General features: G+C 45.0%; 1 protein-coding gene across 1 annotated transcript; it reads left to right on the forward strand.

Moving 5' to 3' along the window:
- Positions 1–314: 314 nt before the first annotated feature.
- LOC124647903 lies at positions 315–6478 on the forward strand. Its single transcript, XM_047187753.1, has 3 exons — positions 315–413; positions 3034–3345; positions 4427–6478. The coding sequence occupies exons 2-3, from the start codon at positions 3325–3327 to the stop codon at positions 6476–6478; spliced, it is 2073 nt and encodes a 690-aa protein (XP_047043709.1). The 5' UTR covers positions 315–413; positions 3034–3324.
- The last annotated feature ends 13578 nt before the right edge of the window (positions 6479–20056 follow it).

Raw genomic sequence — 20056 nt, forward strand, 5'->3', positions numbered from 1 at the left:
CCTGATGACTCGTGCAGGCTAACAAACGTGCCACTTGGTAAGTAGGAATCGCAAGGAACAGCACTTACCATAGTCACTTTGCCTACCCACGACAGCAAATTTGGCATCCACTCAACTAACCTCATATCAACCTTATGGATAAACGTGGATTCATGGCCATGCAAAATGGGGGCACCCGCAGACCCAAGCAAACGCAGTCGTCTACCAGACTATGACTTTCACTGTCAAGATAGAGACTTCCGCAAGGGCGATGGGTACTTCTTGCTCCTGGAATCCTATCTACCCACCATTCCCAGCATCTAGCAAGTGGGCCGTTCTGTAAGACGATAGACCTGTTGAGTGTTGAGGACAAAGTAGGCTCAAGTTCAAGTGGAGGGAGCTCAGTAGAGCCAATGAGAGCAAGTGCAGCTACGGTATGCATCTTCAAACAAAAGTAAATATGTGTGAATTTTTTACTCATGCATCTCTTCTTTGTTGTGAAGAAAACAAACTTATGTCCCTCTCTCAATCTTCTGGGAAAATTAAAATTCTTTTTTAGAGCAACACGGATCACCCATCCCCGGTTCCATTGAAAAATCAACGAAACCCGGCGAAGGAACAGGGTTTTGCATCACGCATACGGTGGCGGAGCTTTGGTGAAACAAAACCGTGCCATGGCCCGCCCAGCCTAATCTCATTTTTTTTTGTTATATTGGTGATTATCCAGTAGAGAACACGATTAATTAGCTCTGTCCAAGCCTACTGCGCCGTTTTCTCCTAAAAAATATACTCTTGCCCGCCCTAAGTTTTCTACCAAGCTCCGCTATTGCACGCATACTTCATGTCTCTAAAAACCGAACGAACAGAAACTAAGACAAAAGGAGCCCGAAGGAAGAACTACAAACAAAACATAGCACTTGTGATCAAGAAGCCGAGGGTGAGTTGAGCATAGATGTCTCAAGCACGCACGTAGGAGTGTCCCAAGTGCCTTGGATCGCCGCCCTTTTGGCGGCAGGAGACTGACATCGATCTGGGCTGCTCCTCAAGCCTTCAGAGCTGGGAGCAAGGTCAGGATGCGGGACACCTCTGCGCAGAAGGTTTCCACCCAGTCTCCATGTGATCCTTGAAAATAAGCTTCCAACTCTTCACCGATTGAAAGCTCATTCTCCACACCTGTCGAATATCCAACCAAGGTTGACCATTAAAGATCATATCATTCCTCACTTTTCAGAGGCACCAAAGAGGCAGCACATACAAAATTCAGAGTTGCATGCTTTTTATTAGCTACCCAGAATCTAGCAACCGGCTTAAAAAAAAAAAAGAATCTAGCAACCGAGAAGAAATCATCTCCCATTTCAACTGAAAAAATTTGTGAAATGGTTTACCAAATATGTCTAGCTATAATGCACTGAAAAAAGAGGTGATGCACAGACTCTTCCACAACACAAAAGATGCAATCCTCAGGTTTGTTAAGGTGCCTTTTTAAAAGTTATTTCTAGTCATAAGTTTATTATGGGACAGAAGCCAAAGGAAGATATGGACCCTGAGTGGAATATGCAAGCAATAGTAGTAGCTACAGCTTCCAACTCATACTAGAGATGCATAAGAGCCCTAATTAAAATTTCTCCTAAAAGTTAGTTTTAGTTGAGAGCCATCCCAGATATGCTGGACAGTCCTGTTGTGTTCATTACAAAGAGTGTAGATGTCAAAAATTGAACAGCCATGGGAGGTCCCAAACCAGGTGTCCTCCTAAAATCTAACCTTAGCACCATCCTCAATTATTTTGATCTTTTCATGTTGGTTTCTTTTACTTCCCGCCGTTGAAAATGTTGAACAATTATTTTGAACCTTTCAAATGGTGGATTCTTCGGTCTTTTCTCTAGCTTGTTTGATTGATATGCCCTCAATGTAAAAGGAAGGAGCAATGTGTTAAATAGGGCCTTTTTGCGCTGCTATCAGATTATTATTACAGAGGCACGGGAGTAGTACATTTGTTTGGTTTAGTTTGGTAGTAATAGAATGCCACGTCACCACTACGTTCAGGCGATTACATCGGCTTCCGTCCCGAATCACAAATCGATATCGCATCGCTCGCCTCTCCCAATCCCCTTCTTCTTCGTCCCCGATCTCTCTTTCCTCTCGGTCCGCCGATCCCCTTCGCCGCTGACCCCTCCGCCCCGATCTCCTCCAGCGAACTCTTCCCGTCGAACAGCAGCGAGTCAGCGACGGCGCCGGTGCCGCCCCCCTTTCTTTCCTCATCGACATCCTCTTTGCGAGCAGCAGCTCATTGCGAGTAGAGAAGCACCGTTCAGATTTGTGGAGATGTGACCAATTCGTGGCGGGTTTCAATTCTTGAGTTCACTGATTTCTTTTAGTATAGGTGATTTGGGGGATTCTTAGCTGCATCACCTCATGTAAATTGGACAAGGAACTGCAAGCCTGAATGTCTCGCCGATGCCTTTTCTGAACCAAACAGGTTTCTGTTTTCACCCATTCCCTTATCTGTGACAGTGTAACCATACATGGGCTTCGAGTAACAAAGTATGAGCTAGCATCTACAGTACAGCTAGTAGCACACAAATGTATTTAAGCAGATTATATAGTACAAAAAAACTTAGTGATTGGCTTGAAGCGTGTGCGAATCCTAAGCAAATCTTTGACTATTTCCTTCTGAAAGTAGTAACCAAGTCTTGTAAGACTCCTAGTTTGTGGCTATTTTCATAGAAAACCACCATTTGTTTTTTGTTTTTCTCCAGAAAGCTACCACTATTTGGGCAAGTTGTCTCAGATTTCATAAAATCTCGTTGATCCTGACATATTTGCAGTTCAAACCTCTTATTTGGTAGAGCATTTTATAAATATGTCAGGATTTTTTTAGGACATTTACGAATGCATTATCTGGGTAAATTTTAGAATATTCTGTGTGGTTTTAAATTCCCCTCATCAAGTTCCACAGATGATGGCATGAAATGATCATAATGCACACTACAACGGCTAATTACAACCAACCAAGACTTGGAATGTTACAAGATCCTGTCCCAACCCTTCTTGCAGACAACCAAGAAGGCAAGAAACTGCATAATTGTGGCACCGGCAGATCCAAGCAAAATTGTGGCACCCGCAGAGGATAAACGTTGATTCATGGCCATGCAAAATTGTGGCACCCGCAGATCCAAGCAAAACGCAGTCTGTGGCTTGTACTGTGAAGATAGAGACTTCCACAAGGGCGATGGGTATGCAGTTTGTCATCGATTGGCCCCTATATCTTCTTACTATAGGAATTCGTAAGACGATACACATGTTGAGGACAAAGTAGGCTCAAGTGCAGGTAGCTCAGTAGAGCCAATGGGAGCAAGTGCTGATACGGTATGCATCTTGGAACAAAAGCAAACTTATGCAGCTCTTCTTTGTTGTGAAGAAAATAAACTTATGCCTCTCTCAATCTTATAGGAATTTCTTTTCTTTTGGTTTCTCCTTTTTCTTGTTTCCAAATTAGTGGATATCTTGGGTCTTTCTCTAGCTTGACATGCCCTCCGTATAAACGGAACTACATAAGGAGCAAAGGTTTTAAATAGCTAGCTTTCAGCGCTATAGTTTTTTTGAAGCCTAAAACCTGAGCTATAACACCTTGCTATTTTATCTTTTGCTTAAAATTAGTTATAGGTAATGCTATTTTCTATATAATTCAACGTGGGACAAATTTTCTTTTTTGGCAAAACCTAGTGCAGAGGCAAACACTCACAAATATGTACATACACTCATCTATTGATTGTAATAATTATTTGAAAAAATCCCAGCTAAGATGACAAATCTAACCATAGGTGCATCTTCATGGGCTTCGGGTAAAAAAATATAATTTGGTGTCTACAGAATACTAGTTAACAGCACAAAAACGGATCTCAACAAAGTATTTACAAAAAAACTGGTACGTTGCCTTAATTTGTTTTTTACATTTTTCTTGTCATGATAGTAGAGTGAAGGGTGGCCCCGAAGCAGAGTTGGCTGGTGGTAGTTTTTTAAGGAACTTTACCAGTGGTAGTTGGTTCAAGCTCCAATTGATAGTATATCCAACTTACTAGAGTTTATTAGTTTACATTGAATAGTGCTTTTCCTCTAAATTACGTGTTTATTTGACATGGTGTGTGCTTATAATGTCAAAACACTGTTGGCAATATCTTCCACAATAATTTTCATGACTATAGCCGCCTTGCCGGCAAAACCTATTAAACTAGATTAAACAAATTGAAAATGAGGATTGTCTTCTACCACCGATGAAGGTTTGCGAGCCCCCTGCCACCGGCAGGGCTTGTCTTTCTTTTCCTTCATTGCCGTTAGTTCTATTTGTCCCTATATGCACATTTAAGCTTTATTTTTGGTACATGTTTGAAGTATGTAATATTTTGTTGTTCGATCTGATTTTTTTTTACAATTACTTTATTAATTATAGGTTAATGCTACCTGCAAGCAGTTGAAGAATGAGACCGCTCCTATTATTGGGAATAGTTATTTCAGTGCGTTGTTGGGGAGCCCATGGGCACAAAACATCAGCATGGAGGTACTTGTATTACTCACTGCTGTGGCCTACCTAACCGTTGCTACCTTAGGCCCCCAGCGTCGCCGTTCAGCAAGTTGGTTCGTCCAAAAAGGTGTCTTGGTCGCGCACGGTTTGTCCTTCCCACTGGGAGCATACACAATAGGTTTGATGCGACCTTACTCCGCGTCCGCTGCAGAGATCAACATGTACTCCATTTGGGCCATAAGTATCTTCATCCTTCATGGCTGTACCGATACAAATTTTAGACTCGATGACATCAAACAAGAAACAAGGTTCCTATACCGCTGGTTACTCTACTATATAAATGTGATGCCGCTTTTGATAACCCTAAGTGGAGTTCAGAATTCTTATTTATATTCCCTACTTCTCCCTTTGTACCTCAATGCTCAACAGAAATCATCCTTAATACAGTCACCATGTGTGCTGTCAAGCAGCTCATGGAACTTGAATAAGATGGTTTCCGATCACATGTATGAGGAGCACACCAGGGGTGAATTTGTTCCAGCCACCATGGAAGGCTGCCATTACCTGGTTGACTGGCCCCTCAGCAAATCCAAATTGGGCGCTCCATCATATGCAGCACATCTTGGGAATGACGATGAAGTCATTGACATAGAGAAGATATGGCTGTGCAATAGCATGTCACTAGACCAAGAGCTAAAGGATACATGCCTTTCCTTCTCTCTTTTCCACCTGCTGAGACGGCGCTTCTTTGGGTATACCTTTGGCGAGCCCAAAGAAAGGGCACATGATTTCGTCTTCAAAGGGTTGCTATTGGAGAATGAGGAAGGTTACACCGACTGCAATCGGGTTTTCAGGGTGATTGACACCGAGCTAGCCTTCATGTATGATTTCTTCTTCACTAAATCTGCTGTCATATATTATGGATCAAGGGATGCAACAATTTTACCCTTGCTTTCAGTCATCTTTCTATCATTTACAGCAGTGTGGACAGTCAGATCACAAAAAGGCAAGGAGAGTAGTAATACTGACAAGGTTGTCAGCTTAGTGGTACTTGCATCCACTGCTTTTCTTGAATTGGTGCAGGTGCTACTTTACTGGACTAGCATTTGGAGCAGAGTATCCTTTGTTTGTCAGTATCTCAGAGAACATGCAAGATGGAAAACAGTGGGATGCTGCTGCTACATTTTTATAAGATTGAATGAGCTGCTTGCCAAGATTGGTGTACACTGTGCACCAAACAAACACCATTGGCAGCATAAGCTTGGGCAGTACTCATTACTTGATTTCACGCCTACACTCCGTGACAAGTTGACTGGCTGGTTTGATGCCCCTCCGAGATATAAGCGGGGTAAATTCGAACCAACAAACATGTATTTTTTTGACAAAAAACAAACAAACGTTTATTTACAGAGGGTCCGTAGGAAAAGTCAAAAACGAATAGATGTACCTGCACAAGTAAAGAAGGCCCTTATTTATTCCCTGAAGCGTACTAATGGTGTACTGACGAACGGGAAATCATCACTACTCTCCAATGAAGCAGGACACCTTTCATGGGCTTGTGCACGGGACTTGCACTCGGCGTCAGACACAAGCTGCATCATCATGACTTGGCACATTGCGACCTGGTACTGTGAGATGGGAACAACTAGGTATGGCCCTTCCTACCCAGATGAGGGAGCACAACTGAAGGCCCATCTTGGTGTCGCCACAAAACTATCAAAATACTGTGCATATCTGGTGGTCCACGCACCAAAGCTTCTTCCTGGGCACCACTACGATACAAGCCGTGTGTTCGATGCCGTCGCGGTAGAAGCCAACAAGTTTCTGCTGCCATCTATGAGGAGGAGGGCTAAGTACGAGGCGCCGAGGAACTACGGGCTAGAAGAATCGAGAGGCTACCATCTTCCAGAGCGGTGCCAAGCTGGGGAAGCAGCTCGAGGAGATACAAGATGTTACCAGGCGCTGGAAGGTCCTAGCTGATTTCTGGTCCGAGATGATGCTCTACGTCGCGCCATCTGATGATGTCAATGAGCACATCGATCAGCTCACGCGGGGCGGCGAGCTCATCACCCACCTGTGGGCTCTGCTCTCCCACGCTGGAATTCTGCAGAGAGATCAACCGAGTACTCCTCCTAGCCGCCATCCATATGCAGAAAGTACTTGTTCCAGTCACCAGGAAATTTTTGAGCAAGGTGCAGCAAGATATGAAGGAGCTACCACTACCCTGGCTGATCATTTAGCAACTATATCCCCTGCTCGACATTTGGCAGGCAATCCGCAAATGAGTGGCGCTACCCTGCAACATGTTCTTAAAGCTGATAGACTGCCACAGGCACCTGTGCTGCCGGATATCGCTAAATCAAATGATTGCCATATTGATGTTCCTGAAGATTCTATCCACACGCGGGAAAGCCCTCCCTGAACTAGTGCGATCAACTCACTTCAATGACAAGCTTTATTACTCAGTCCGTTTGATGCCGTAAGTTGTACGAGTGCATGCTTTGGTCAGTTACTCGGCCTGTACCTGTTGCTTTTTCAGCATGTTTTCACTTTTCAACCTGTAATTTTCTTTAGATCAAAACAACCTGTGTAATTTCAATGCTTTCTCTCATGTAAATGTCATGTGCATGTAGTACGTGTTAATATTATTATGGTGATCTGTGAAAGCTCGGATATGTTTAGGCAAAAAAAAAAGTACTGTACTGCACCACCTTGAAATTTGCTGCTACTGCAACTTGTCAACTTGATGCTGATAAGTTAAACCATTCTTCAGAGTTGTACATGATTTGGGGACATAGTTGTGCGTGCGCACGAGACCTAGAAAAATTTAGAGATGTACTAAAATAGCATATGCCTATGTCTCGGTCTACAGGGAACACCTTATTCTCAGTTGGCTTCATAAAGATTTAACAAATGCTCATCCGGACGTAATAACTTGTTCCTCTAGTGAACAAATATGGCATTTGGAACTGACAACATTTTATTTCTTAGTCGACTTCACGTATTGTGTTAATACTGATTTAAAATAATGTTCACTATGTCACACCAACCTCCAAAAGAGCTCCGTCGTCCCCATCCGTTGCAATGATCTCTCTTTGGATGACATTCTTGAGGGGCTCCCGGTTCGTAGAGAATTTTTTTCCATAAAATACCTTGGCTTCCACTCTCCATTTGGCAATTGAAGAGCGCCGATTTCCAACATCTCATTGATAAGATGGCCGGGAAGATTCCGACTTGGGATGGCAAATTTATCAACATAGCCGGCCGCACCGCCCTTGTGAAGTCCGTCATCGCCTCTCAAGCGATCTACCATCTTACCCCCCTTGTCATTCCGCCGCCCGTCATTGAAAAAATGAAGAAGATTGAGAGGGTCTTTCTTTGGACGGCCACCGATAAGGTTACGGGAGGGCAATGCAAAGTAAATTGGGAGACGGTTTGCCGTCCCAAAGACCTTGGGGGCCTCGGAGTGCTCAACATTGATAAATTTGCAAGAGCTCTTAGATTGCGGTGGCCTTGGCTAGAGTGGACGGATCCAACCAAGATTTGGGTTGGCTTGGGAAACCCTTGCACGGAGGTGGACATGGACCTTTTCTATGCTTCCACAAAAATTGTGGTTGGAAACGGTTTGAAAACTAAGTTTTGGGAAGCGCCGTGGCTCCATGGTAATAAGCCTAAGGACATCGCCCCCCTCATATTCGCGGAGTCCAAGAGAAAGAAGTGCTCGGTCAACAAGGCGATGAAAGATGATGCTTGGATTGCCATGATCCACATTGACGGTGATTTCACCATCGCTCACTTTGAGCAATTCGTCGATCTTTGGATTAAACTACATGACTACAATTTTGATAAGAACTTGGAGGACACTATCTCTTGGGCGCTCACGGAGGATGGTCAGTACACGGCGGCATCGGCCTATAAAGCACAATTTTTTGGTGACACCATTTCCAACTTTAGGAGGTCCGTGTGGAAGACTTGGGCGCCGCCCAAAGTCAAGTTCTTTGCTTGGCTTGCGCTTCAAAATAGGCTTTGGACGGCGGTCGCTTGCAAAAGAGAGGGTGGCCCAACAATGGCAATTGTCCTCTTTGTTCGAGGAATGCGGAATCCATCGATCACCTCCTTCTCCATTGTCGGTTCACCCAAAGACTTTGGAGCCTTCTCAAGGCATGGCTCGGTTTATATTTCATTGACCTCCACGCATGGCATGCGATGTCTCTTAAAGATTGGTGGAGCCTCATGACCGGAGGGTCCACGCCGAACCGGAAGGGGTTCGCTTCCGTTGTTCTTCTCACCTCTTGGGAAGTTTAGAACGAGCGGAATGCTAGGATCTTCCGCCACAAACATGCGCCACCTTCGGTGGTTTTTGGTAACATAAAAAATGAGCTAAAACTATGGGTTGCCGCGGGGGCAAAACGTGTGAGTCTTTTGGTGCCGCGAGAGTAGTCGTGTTGTAAAGTATCCGTCTTGTTTCTTTGTAAAACATCTCCTTAATTAATAGAATAAGGCAAAGCTTTTGCCTCCATTTCAAAAAAAACTATGTCAATGGTGTGACCATTTGTTCACCTTAGTGCAAAAGGTATATACTATTGTTTCCATAGTTTAAAAAGTTGTTACCTTGCACGGATCTTAGCGTCGAATTTATAGTTATATTGGTGCTGATTGGGCGTTAGGAAATTCTTAGAAGATTGCGAGACCGATTAAAATAACTCAAAGTTTATACATGTATGCAATCTTCACTTTGATTCATTATCAAGGTGTTGCCTACATCCCCATCGCCTCCACCAGCGCCCTATCTACCCCCGCAAAAAAAAAAAAGATGTTGCCTACATCCCCATCGCCTCCACCAGCGCCCTATCTTTGCTTTTTCTGGTTATATTCTGTTCTGGTGCAATATTCTGCCTGGGCATCCACCATCCGAATAATACTGGGACATAACCAGTGCTATCTTTAGGTTTTACTGGTCAATTCTTGTGTAAGTTTGCGAGATGCAGGCGCAGCTCGAACTGAAGCTCGGAATTCACACCTACTCCGGGCTCCGGCCCTCAGGTGGAGAGTTGGCGAGCAACAGGCCTTTGGTTTGGACAAAAGGTGATGAAAGAGGGACATAATCGTGAAAAATTGAAAACAGGATGCTTGGCAATGTAAGGCATCTTCAGCGGGGCTACCCATCTTATCCTGTGCAGTCTAGAATGGTTCGCGCTGACAGCGGACCAAAAAAACAGCCTCCAGGACAACCCAAACAGACCGACTGTTTGCGCGCGACCCACATCAAACTTGCGTCATGGATGGATCGAGCCGGACAGGCGCCGGACAACAGCTTGCGCTTCCTCCCATGTTGGCAAGGCAGGCTCGGCCATGGTCCCCCATGTTTAAATGCTCCCATTGGCCAGCACCGCCACCTTTCGTGGCCCATGTTTACATGTCCACATGGGAATGGCCCACAGCGCATGGCAAATTGGGTCGCCCCGCTGTAGCATCTGTCCGAGTAGGTCGGACAAGCCACCTCAAACTGTCAGTGGGAGGATCAAACCGGACAAAATCGGACGATTTGGGTCATCGATTTGGGTCGTGCCGCTGGAGATGCCCTAAGGCGCTGCGCCGGCTTCCATTGCATGCTAGGTCTCCCAAAGTCATGCCACCTTATAGCGTGGCCCCCAAAACGGTTCTCAAAGTTTTTTGGAGAGTGCCATACATTTAATCGGCCCTAGTCGCGCGCCCCAAACGCCTTTTCCGCCCGGCGTGGACCAATACGCTATCCGGTGCGCCCCTAGATCGTCCTCGCTCCACATGCGATGCTTCGGGCATGCCGGACAGAGCGCGAAGCGAGGCAGGGAGTAGCAGGCCGGACGCGTCATTGACACACGAACGACGCGCAGCCGTCGCCTACCTCGCGACAGAAGTTATTGGTGCGCAGCGACGGTGCAGTTTCCACAAATGCACAGCGACACGTCTCATCGCGCCTAGCTCTCCGTGTCAGCGTTAATGCACGTCACCGCTCCCTCACCTCCCTCCGGCGTATAAAAGGGGGTGCTCGTGCATTGTCCCTCACACAAACCCTAGAGCCTCAATCCTCAACCCTAGCCGCCGCCATCTCAGGTGTCGAGGGCTATTCCATGGCTGGTAGAGGTCGCGACTATGGCCGCGGCCGCGGGGTCGTGCTGGAGCAGCAATGCCTGCACGGTTGCCGTCGCCTGAACCGTCGTCGTCTTTGGAGGGGGAGTGGGAGTTCAAGTTCATCGTCATCCTCAATGGCGACCCACTCGGCATCCAGAGGCTGTCCGGCCGCGCTGTCGTTGTGGGAGGCTAGCTGCGGCTTTTGCCAGTGGCCGGTAGACGTGCTCTTCGACGGGCGCGGCAAAATGTACCTCCACACCGGCTGGGAGAAGTTCGCGCGCTCCCACGACCTCCAAGCGGCTGCGTGCTCAACTTCTACTACCAGTGCGGCGAGGAGATGAGCGTGAAGGTGTTCGACAACACGACCTGCCGCTGGCACTACCACAACGACGACGACAAAAACGATTATTGAACATGGCGAGTGTTTTTTCTTTGCAGCGAAGATGGCCCCGGCCAATTGAGCTGGATTTTCCAATTTGGGTGACTGGGAGTGCCTGAGAGTGTTCTTTCTTGGCAGTGAACGCACGAAATCTGCGAGGCCAACACTAGTTAGGTTTATTTTGCAATGTTTTAGCCATGTTCCAAACTATGTATTAGTTTGTCACAAAGGTTCTACACCCCTAGGATCTCTGACGTGCAAGAGGCTGAGGATTCTGATGCTACTGAAGAATGAGCTGATGCTAGATCTTGGTTCTGGGAGTTTCTTTTGTGAGTGCGGAACTTACATAATCTTTTGACGTGTTTAAAAGCACATAATCTGGGTTGTTGTCAAGGTTGTGAGGTGCCCACGGAGCTCAAGCTGAAGCTTCAAAACCTGTTCTCTCAGCATCTAGGTGGATCAATAAGCAATTGCGTGCAAGGGCGGGGATGTGCCGACACGGTCGGTGAGTCTTCCCGGCCACCTGAGTTACTGAGTGCAGCGGCTGTTGGTTTGGACTAGAGGAATGAAAAAGAGACATGAATCGTTAAAATTTGAAAACAATAGTGATATATGGGGAGAAATGACTTTCTACTTTCTAGCATTCACGGTTTCAGCCAGTTTCGCTATGTTTCCAGTTTTTACCAAGCGACGGAACTTTCTTTTTAGGGGAACACAGATACACAACTGGCATGATGTTGAACCAAGGGATTGGCAAGTAATGAGCATGGTAAATGAATTGTGGCTTGAAGGCGTCCACAGGAGAGGGCAATCGAGAATGGCAATGGCTTCGCTTGCCATGTTGGTTTCATGGGAAATTTGGAAAGAAAGAAACGCCCGTATCTTCCGCAATACTTTCATAACGTCTAATATGCTAGTTACGAAAATTAAAGACGAGGCGGAAATGTGGTGCCTAGCCGGGGCAAAAGCGTTGAGTAGCGTTATACCGCGAGAGTAGGCTTTTATGTATCGGCTTGGCTATGGTCAAGCTTGGTTTGTAAGACCTTTAAAACTCTTCTCCTTAATCAATGAAAATGGAAAATCTTTTGCCTTGTTTCAAAAAAAGTAGACAACTGTTTTATTAAAGAGTGAATTCCACTTTTTACCCCTTAGTTATACATTTGTGACACTAATTACCCCACCAAATAAAAATCTTTACAGATTACTCATTGTAAAAGCTCTGGACCCTTTTTTTCTGATGTATGTCCATTGCGCAAAGTGTTAGGTGATGATTAGGATCTAAAAATAACGAGACGGTAGTGAGGAATATAACATACTAGTGGTTGGGACGCCCCATGGGGCGTCTCTTTACCGGTCTTCTGCGTCCATATAACATCCAAGCACCACCCTGGACGTTTCTGCTAGATAGACTCTTTTAACTTCAGTGGAATATAGTTCATTATTTACAAAATTTGACACCTCTAAAGAACAACCTATATATAAATAAAAGATAAGCAAATATGAAATAGCAACATGTCATGGTAGTGGACATCCTAGTCGACCATCCTAGTGAAAAACAGATAATCGACCATCCTGGCAGTAGGTCCGAGCATGTGGTCTAACAAGCGCCTCCTTGCCTGTCAAGTGCACTCCAATCACAATCCTTGAGCATTGTACTTGCAGGGTTTATGTCCACAAAACCAGTTAATGTATGATGAACTGACATATCTTCATGTCTTTATGTCCATAACCTTCTCCACTTCCCTACAAACTATTCACAGATTTGGGTTTATCTCCTTTGTTTCTCATGTGCCTCCTCATCAGTGTGACACCCGACAGGTCGCCGCTGAACTCTTCGGGCACTACGAGCAGATTCCCGCTGGGCTTCAGCCACCACCATGGTACCATTGCTGGAAGATGTCGCTGCAATCAGTTTGGCACTTGGTCTCTCTGTACGTGCTAGTGTAGTTGCAGCTGGCGGACGCCCTATATGACCACCGCCCTGAGTTGTGGCCGTTCACCCAGATCTGGCCCTTCCCCATGCTGCCATGTCCAGGGTCACCGGAGCGTTGCCACCGCAGCGAAGTAGGCCTGTAGAGATATATGAGAAAAAAACATTTCAAAGATGTGAAGTAGTGGTGTCAATGTGGATGGTGACCTTCCATCTTAGCGGTTGTGCGCTGTCGGTTCTGCTGCACTCGACAGGCTTCTGGTGATTGAGTTCATTACTGAGCTCTACTCCAATGTAGGAGCACATGCAAGTTGACAGGTTCAGTTTTGAAAAAAATGTGTCATACATGTTAGTCAATTTTTGATCGCTCATGCCACTCCTCCCCTATTTTAGGCGTCACAGGCTAACCAGGCCAACAACGCCGACGTTCTAGGTGACCAACCACATCTACACTTCCAACTACATCTACATCTACATTTACAGGAGATATCCATAAGCAGCCTAAAAAATACAATAGCAGCATCACAAGAAGATGATGCTATAATTTAAAGGGCACTTGAAACAGATAAGAACTATATAGCTCTAAATATAGGTAAGAATGATGGTTGACATTTGGATGACACTATACTTAGCAATTCATATAAGAAAACTGAAACAGTATATGGACAATCATTTTCCAGATAATTATGACATCCATGGCAATGTATTATCAATTATGTGAAACAACTTCTGCTGAACCAAAGTGTTAGACAAATGTTGGTCTGTTGGTGTATCTGTTGGGCTGTCTTCTTGTTCTCTGTTGTGGCCCATTTGGCCCAGCCCAGTCCTGACCTATATAAGGTGCTTCTATCTCTGTAACCCTAAGAAGAGAGAGTTCCTCCCTGCAGCCTCCTACCTCAGGTTAGGCCCTCACCTCTGTCCACATGGTATCAGAGCAAGGGGCAGTGAGGGCAACGACGGGAAGGACTGCCGATGCTGGAAGCCTAGTCTGCTGTGGCTGCTAGGAGGAAGAGGAAGAGGAAGGGAGTAGGCTCGCTGCGGTGGCTGGGAGGAAGAGGAAGGGAGCGAGGCTATCGCGGCGGCAAGGAGGGAAGGCGGTGACAAGTAAGGAGACGAAGAGGCATCCTGCGGGTAAGTCCTTTGGTGGTTACGAGAGGTTAGTTTGGTGTCAAGCATGGGGGACAACGGGGATTTGGCCAAGGCTCGGAGAAGCTGGCAGAACTTATCACTACCAAAGGAGATGGAGGAGGATCTGTCGGAGGGGAGCAATCGTTCCCCATACCATCATCGGTCGAAGCTTGAGCTGCCGGCGAATGAAATCAAGTTGGAAGGAGTGGCCAACTATCTCCGGTGGTCAAGGAGGGCGCCGTTGATTTTGAACTCGAAAGGGCTGGATGAACGTGTGAGTGGTGAAGCTGCAGAACCAGCAGGACAAGACCGAGTCCGGAATGGAAACGAGTGGAATGCCATAAATTCTCCGATTGTGGCATGGTTGCTTAACTCTTTGGTTCCTAACATTGCTGCTTACGCAGAGGCACTCACAAAAGCTTCGGAGGTATGGGACACCCTATCAAATCTTTATTCTGGAAAGGGGAACATTATGTTGATTGCTGAGATTGAGGATAAAGTGCATGACTTGCAACAAGGAAACAAAGCTGTGATGGCATATGTGGCTGAGTTGCGGCATCTTTGGGGAGATTTAGATCATGTTGATCCTCTCGGAACTTGCCCATGGGGAATGTGTGAGTGCTTCGCCGCAAAGCTGGATTGAACGTCGACGAGTCATGAAGTTCTTGAAGGGTCTTAATCAAGATTTTGAGGGGAGAAGGGCTGCTTTACTGCATCAAACCACTACCCCTTCTCTCAAAGAAGCCATTGCAGCTATGTCCAGAGAGGAAGTGCGTCTGAATATGACAAAGGGAAGCGATTCTGTCCCTCATCCAACCTTCTACACTAACGAGAGACAAGAGATGAGAGACTGCTATACTTGTGGGCAGAAGGGACACTTGAAGCATCAGTGTACCTCCTTTGCTACATCCAGTAGGGGGAGAGGAGGATACACACATGGCAGAGGAAGCTACAGAGGAAGAGGTGATGGCAGAGGTAGTGGACAGCCATATGGACAGCACCATGGAAGAGGTGGTGGACAGCACTATGGCAGAGGTAGTGGACAGCCATATGGATATCAGTATGGCAGGGGTGGAGGACAGCAGCACGCTATATCACCCAAGGCACATATGGCAGCAGCTTCAGAGTCAACTACCAGTACCTCTCGGGGACAATCAAAGGAAGAAGGACAAAATGAAGCAACCTTTGGGAACTTTGTTCACTATGTCTACAAAGATGAAGGTAATATTGATAGAGTTTCTATAGCCACTCATAATGCTAATTCAGATTGGATTCTTGATTCCGGAGCATCCAAACATGTTACTTGGAAATATTAGTGAGTTTGACTCTTATACTCGGTATCCTCCCACACATAGAGGCACTATCCAAACAAGCAGATGGCACGAGCACAATCTATAAAAGGGGAGGGGTCGGTGCAATGTACACCCAACATAAAATTGTCATCAGTTCTACATGTTCCTGCTTTTCCAATGAATCTGCTATCTCTAAGTGCCTTGATTGATCAGCAGGACTACCGTATAATAGTTGATAGATATATGTGTTTAATTCAGGAAAGGGAGAGCAGCAAGAAGATTGAGACTGCAACCAGGCATAGAGGTCTTTGGCACATAGATCGTGACAAGATGGGGCATGATGCTAGTTCTGTGCTTGCTGCGATTGTTGGAGGAAAGGAGAGTATGGCACTAGTTCATCATTGTCGAATGGGTCACATGGCGTTTGATAAAATGTTTCGAGTTTTTCCTGATGTAATGAATGGAGTGGACAAAACCAAATTATGTTGTGATGCTCGCGAATATGCTAAGCATACGAGAACCTCTTATGTTAGTAGAGGGATCGAAGTGTATCCCCATTTGTGTTAGTGCACTCGATGTATGGACGTGTCCTGTTGTGTCGATAAGTGGCATGAAGTACTTTGTGACTTTTATTGACTTGCTATTCCGAGAATGACTTGGATCTATCTTATGCGTCACAAAGATGAAGTGTTCACTTGTTTCCGAGTTTTTGTGCCTATGTGAAAAACCAATTCAATGTTCGAGTGCAAGTGATCGGAACCGATAATGGTACTGAATATATCAACAAACCTTTTGCTGCTTTCTTATCTTCGCAAGGTATACCGCACCGGACTTCATGTCCCGACACTCCTCCCCGAGAATGGAGTTGCTGAGCGGAAGAATAGGCACATTCTTGAAGTGGCTCGATCTCTTATGTTTACCATGAATGTTCCAAAATTCTTATGGAGTGAGGCGGTTATGACTGCTACATATTTGATCAACGAGAATGCCTTCAAAGATTCTAGGTATGCGGTCTCCTTGCCAACTCCTTCTAAATAACAATGACTTTGTTGTACCACCCAAACTCTTTGGTCTGTACATGTTTCGTAAGGGATCACGAGGCCATCCGTTGGCAAGCTAGATCATCGGGCTATCAAATGTATCTTTATTGGCTATTCCTCCGGACGTGAAGGGTTACAAGTGTTGGAGTCCCACGCGACGGAGGACATTTGTAAGCATGGATGTTACGTTTCGCGAGTCGGAACCATTTTATGACGGTGAGAGTGATCTTAGTGGCTTGTTCCGGGGGCTTGACCATCTTGGTGATGCTCAAGAGGGGAGCAACAGCAAGGTGCTTGTTCAAGAGCAGCAAGATGGTGACCAACAACAACATCAACAATTTCCTATTGTTGCGGAGATTCCTGCAATTCCTGGTACACCTACACCACCTAGACCTGTACCACCACAAAGATGGCTGCAGAATCCACTTGTGTACTCTAGAAGACAAGTACAAAGGCAACAAGTAGATGCACCGGAGGAGCAACAAGACTCGGGGCAGGGGAGCAACCCATTGGACCGTGAAAATCAGGGAAGTACAAGTGTAGATTCTGCAGAGGAGAATCAATCTCAGACTGAGTCCAATAATAGCCTAGACTTGCCAATTGCAATAAGGAAAGGGATAAGAAATGTTGGGCCCCCAAAGCGACTGAGTTATGATGACTATGACATAGGAAATTATATTTCTTACGAGGCATTGTCACCCACTTTTCGGGCTTTTGTTGCTTCACCGCAAAGCTGTATACTGTTCCTAAGGATTGGAAGGCAGCCGGGTTGGACCCGAGATGGTGCAATGCTATGATGGAAGAGTTAGAGGCCTTGAAGAAAAATAAAACATGGGAGTTAACGAGATCTCCCTAAAGGAAAGAATACGATAGGGTCGTAAGTGGATCTATTCTCAGTAAAACAAAATGCGAAGGAAAAGTGGAGAGATATAAGGCAAGACTTGTGGCAAGAGGATATAGTCGGACTTATGGCATTGACTATGATGAGACATTTGCACCGAATGGCAAAAATGAGCACCGTCGAATTTTGATCTCTTGTGCAAGAAATTTCGGATGGCCCTTGCATCAACTTGATGTCAAAAATGCATTTCTGCATGGTGATCTTCAAGAGGAGGTGTATATGGAGATGCCACCAGGATTTGTCGACTCGAAACTAAAGGGAAGGTATGTAGGCTGAAGAAATCTCTATATGGTCTCAAACAATCTCCACGGGCCTGGTTTGACGAGTTCGGACAAGTGGTGTGTGGCATGGGTTATGGTCAATGCAATGGAGACCATACCTTATTTTACGAACATTCGGAGCGAGAAAATCACTATCCTTGCTGTGTATGTTGATGATATTATCATCACGGGAGATGATGTTGCGGAAATCGCAAAGCCGAAAGGATGCTTGAGTCGAGCCTTTGAGGTGAAAGATTTGGGAAAACTTAGATACTTCCTTGGAATAGAAGTTGCAAGATCGTCAAAAGGGATATCACTATCTCAAAGAAAGTATACATTGGATCTCTTAGATGATATGGGCATGCTTTGGGGTGCCGAGTGGCTTCAACACCTATTGACGAGAACACTAAAATCACGAGCAGAGTCCGGAGAACCCATAAACAAGGAGAAATATCAAAGACTTGTTGGGAGACTAATATACTTATGCCACACGAGACCAGATATATCATTCGCGAGTAAGTGTAGTGAGTCGCTATATGCATGATCCGAGGGATGGACACTGGAAGCAGCTCAAAGAATCTTGAGATACTTGAAGGGCACTCCGGGAAAAGGAGTGTTGTTTAAAAGTAATGGACACCTAAATGTAGATGGATATTGTGATACGGATTGGGCTAGCTTGCTTAGATGATCGAAGATCCACCTCGGGGTATTGTGTTTTTGTTGGAGGAAATTTGGTGTCATGGAGAAGTAAGAAACAATCGTTGTCTCGAAATCAACGGTCGAAGCTGAGTACAGAGCTATGTCACAGGGCTTGAGTGAAATGTTGTGGGTACGAAACCTTCTAAGAGAGCTGAAAATTTTAAGGCAAGGAAGCTTGAAAGTGTGGTGTGATAATATGTCTGCCATAAACATAGCAAATAACCCTGTCCAGCATGAGCGAACTAAACATGTGGAGATAGACGAGATTCTTTATTAAAGAAAAAATTGATGCGGGGATTATCTCATTGGCTTATGTGAGATCGGGACAACAAGTGGCGAGTCTTGTTTAACAAAGGGACTGGGCTCAAAGGAGTGTAATCTTGCCTGTGTCAAGATGGGGATGATTGACATTTATCACCCATCTTGAGGGGGAGTGTTAGACAACTGTTGGTCTGTTGGTGTATCTGTTGGGCTGTCTTCTTGTTCTCTGTTGTGGCCCATTTGGCCCAGCCCAGTCCTGACCTATATAAGGTGCTTCTATCTCTGTAACCCTAAGAAGAGAGAGTTCCTCCCTGCAGCCTCCTACCTCAGGTTAGGCCCTCACCTCTGTCCACACAAAGTTTAAGTCGACGAATTGACAACGTTTGCAACTTCAGTGTAGCGTAAAATAAAAATGAACTGTTGGACCACAGTGCAACATGTGAAAGCATAATTGGTCATTATCTATTTTAACATAACATACGTACAATACTGAACATGAGTGATAACTGATCCATTGGTTGGGTATTATGGTAAATTCAGGAGTCATGTTTAGCATTGGCATTGTCAAGGTTCACAATCTTCTGTACTTTAAATGAATAAATGAATGTCTCTTAATATATTGGGATTTCCAATAGTCTTTATCATCAGGTCATGCACTCTTATTTGCTTCATGTCTGGTAGGAAGGTTAGCTGGTAACATATTACGAGTGGGAAACTTTGGTCTGGATCCATCACAATTTGTCCTAAGACATTATTCGGAACTCTAGAGATGAAACTTTGCTTCTCTTTTAGGCTGGATGCATGCATGGACCGATCAACTAACTAAATAGGGTGTAGTGAATCAATTCTGGATCATGACTGGTCCTGCCCAGGCTAGGCGACTTAGTGTAGGATACACATATTAGCTGGCCAATCTAAATTAACAACAAAAATTTACGGCATGGTCTGTTTAACTCACATATATTAATCCTATACATTTTTTAGAGCCCCGGCATTAATTGGAATATTTTTTTCATAAGTGGTAATATTTACAAGCTATATGTTTATAAAACTGCAAATCAAATGAACTTGAGTTAATTAGCCAAGTCTACCCTAATATCTATTACATGAAATTTTATGTACAAGAAAGTATATACTCTTGTATCTATAGATTAACAGACCTTTAACTCACCAAAATTTGCAATAGGAAGTGGACACCCTGGTGAGATAACAAGTACTTGTGGAAGGAACACTGTTGGTCTTAGATTTCAAGCAAAAGTGCGGAACTACAAACACTGTTGGTCTTACTATTTCCTTCTGAAAGTAGTAACCAAGTCTTGTAAGACCACCTAGTTTGTGGCTATTTTCATAGAAAACCACCATTTGTTTTTTGTTTTTCTCCAGAAAGCTACCACTATTTGGGCAAGTTGTCTCAGATTTCATAAAATCTCGTTGATCCTGACATATATATTTGCAGTTCAAACCTCTTATTTGGTAGAGCATTTTATAAATATGTTAGGATTTTTTTAGGACATTTACGAAATGGGGTGGTGGGTGGCCTCCGGAGCCGCCCTCGCG

This window comes from Lolium rigidum, chromosome 4 (genome assembly GCF_022539505.1).
Source record: "Lolium rigidum isolate FL_2022 chromosome 4, APGP_CSIRO_Lrig_0.1, whole genome shotgun sequence".
NCBI lineage: Eukaryota > Viridiplantae > Streptophyta > Magnoliopsida > Poales > Poaceae > Lolium > Lolium rigidum.

Bases quoted from the DNA above. Each gene is read 5' to 3' on its own strand.
- LOC124647903 (XM_047187753.1), top strand. From the start codon at position 3,325: ATGGGAGCAAGTGCTGATACG. The intron at 3,346-4,426 runs GTATGCATCTTG...TATTAATTATAG, and splicing joins TGGGAGCAAGTGCTGATACG to GTTAATGCTACCTGCAAGCA.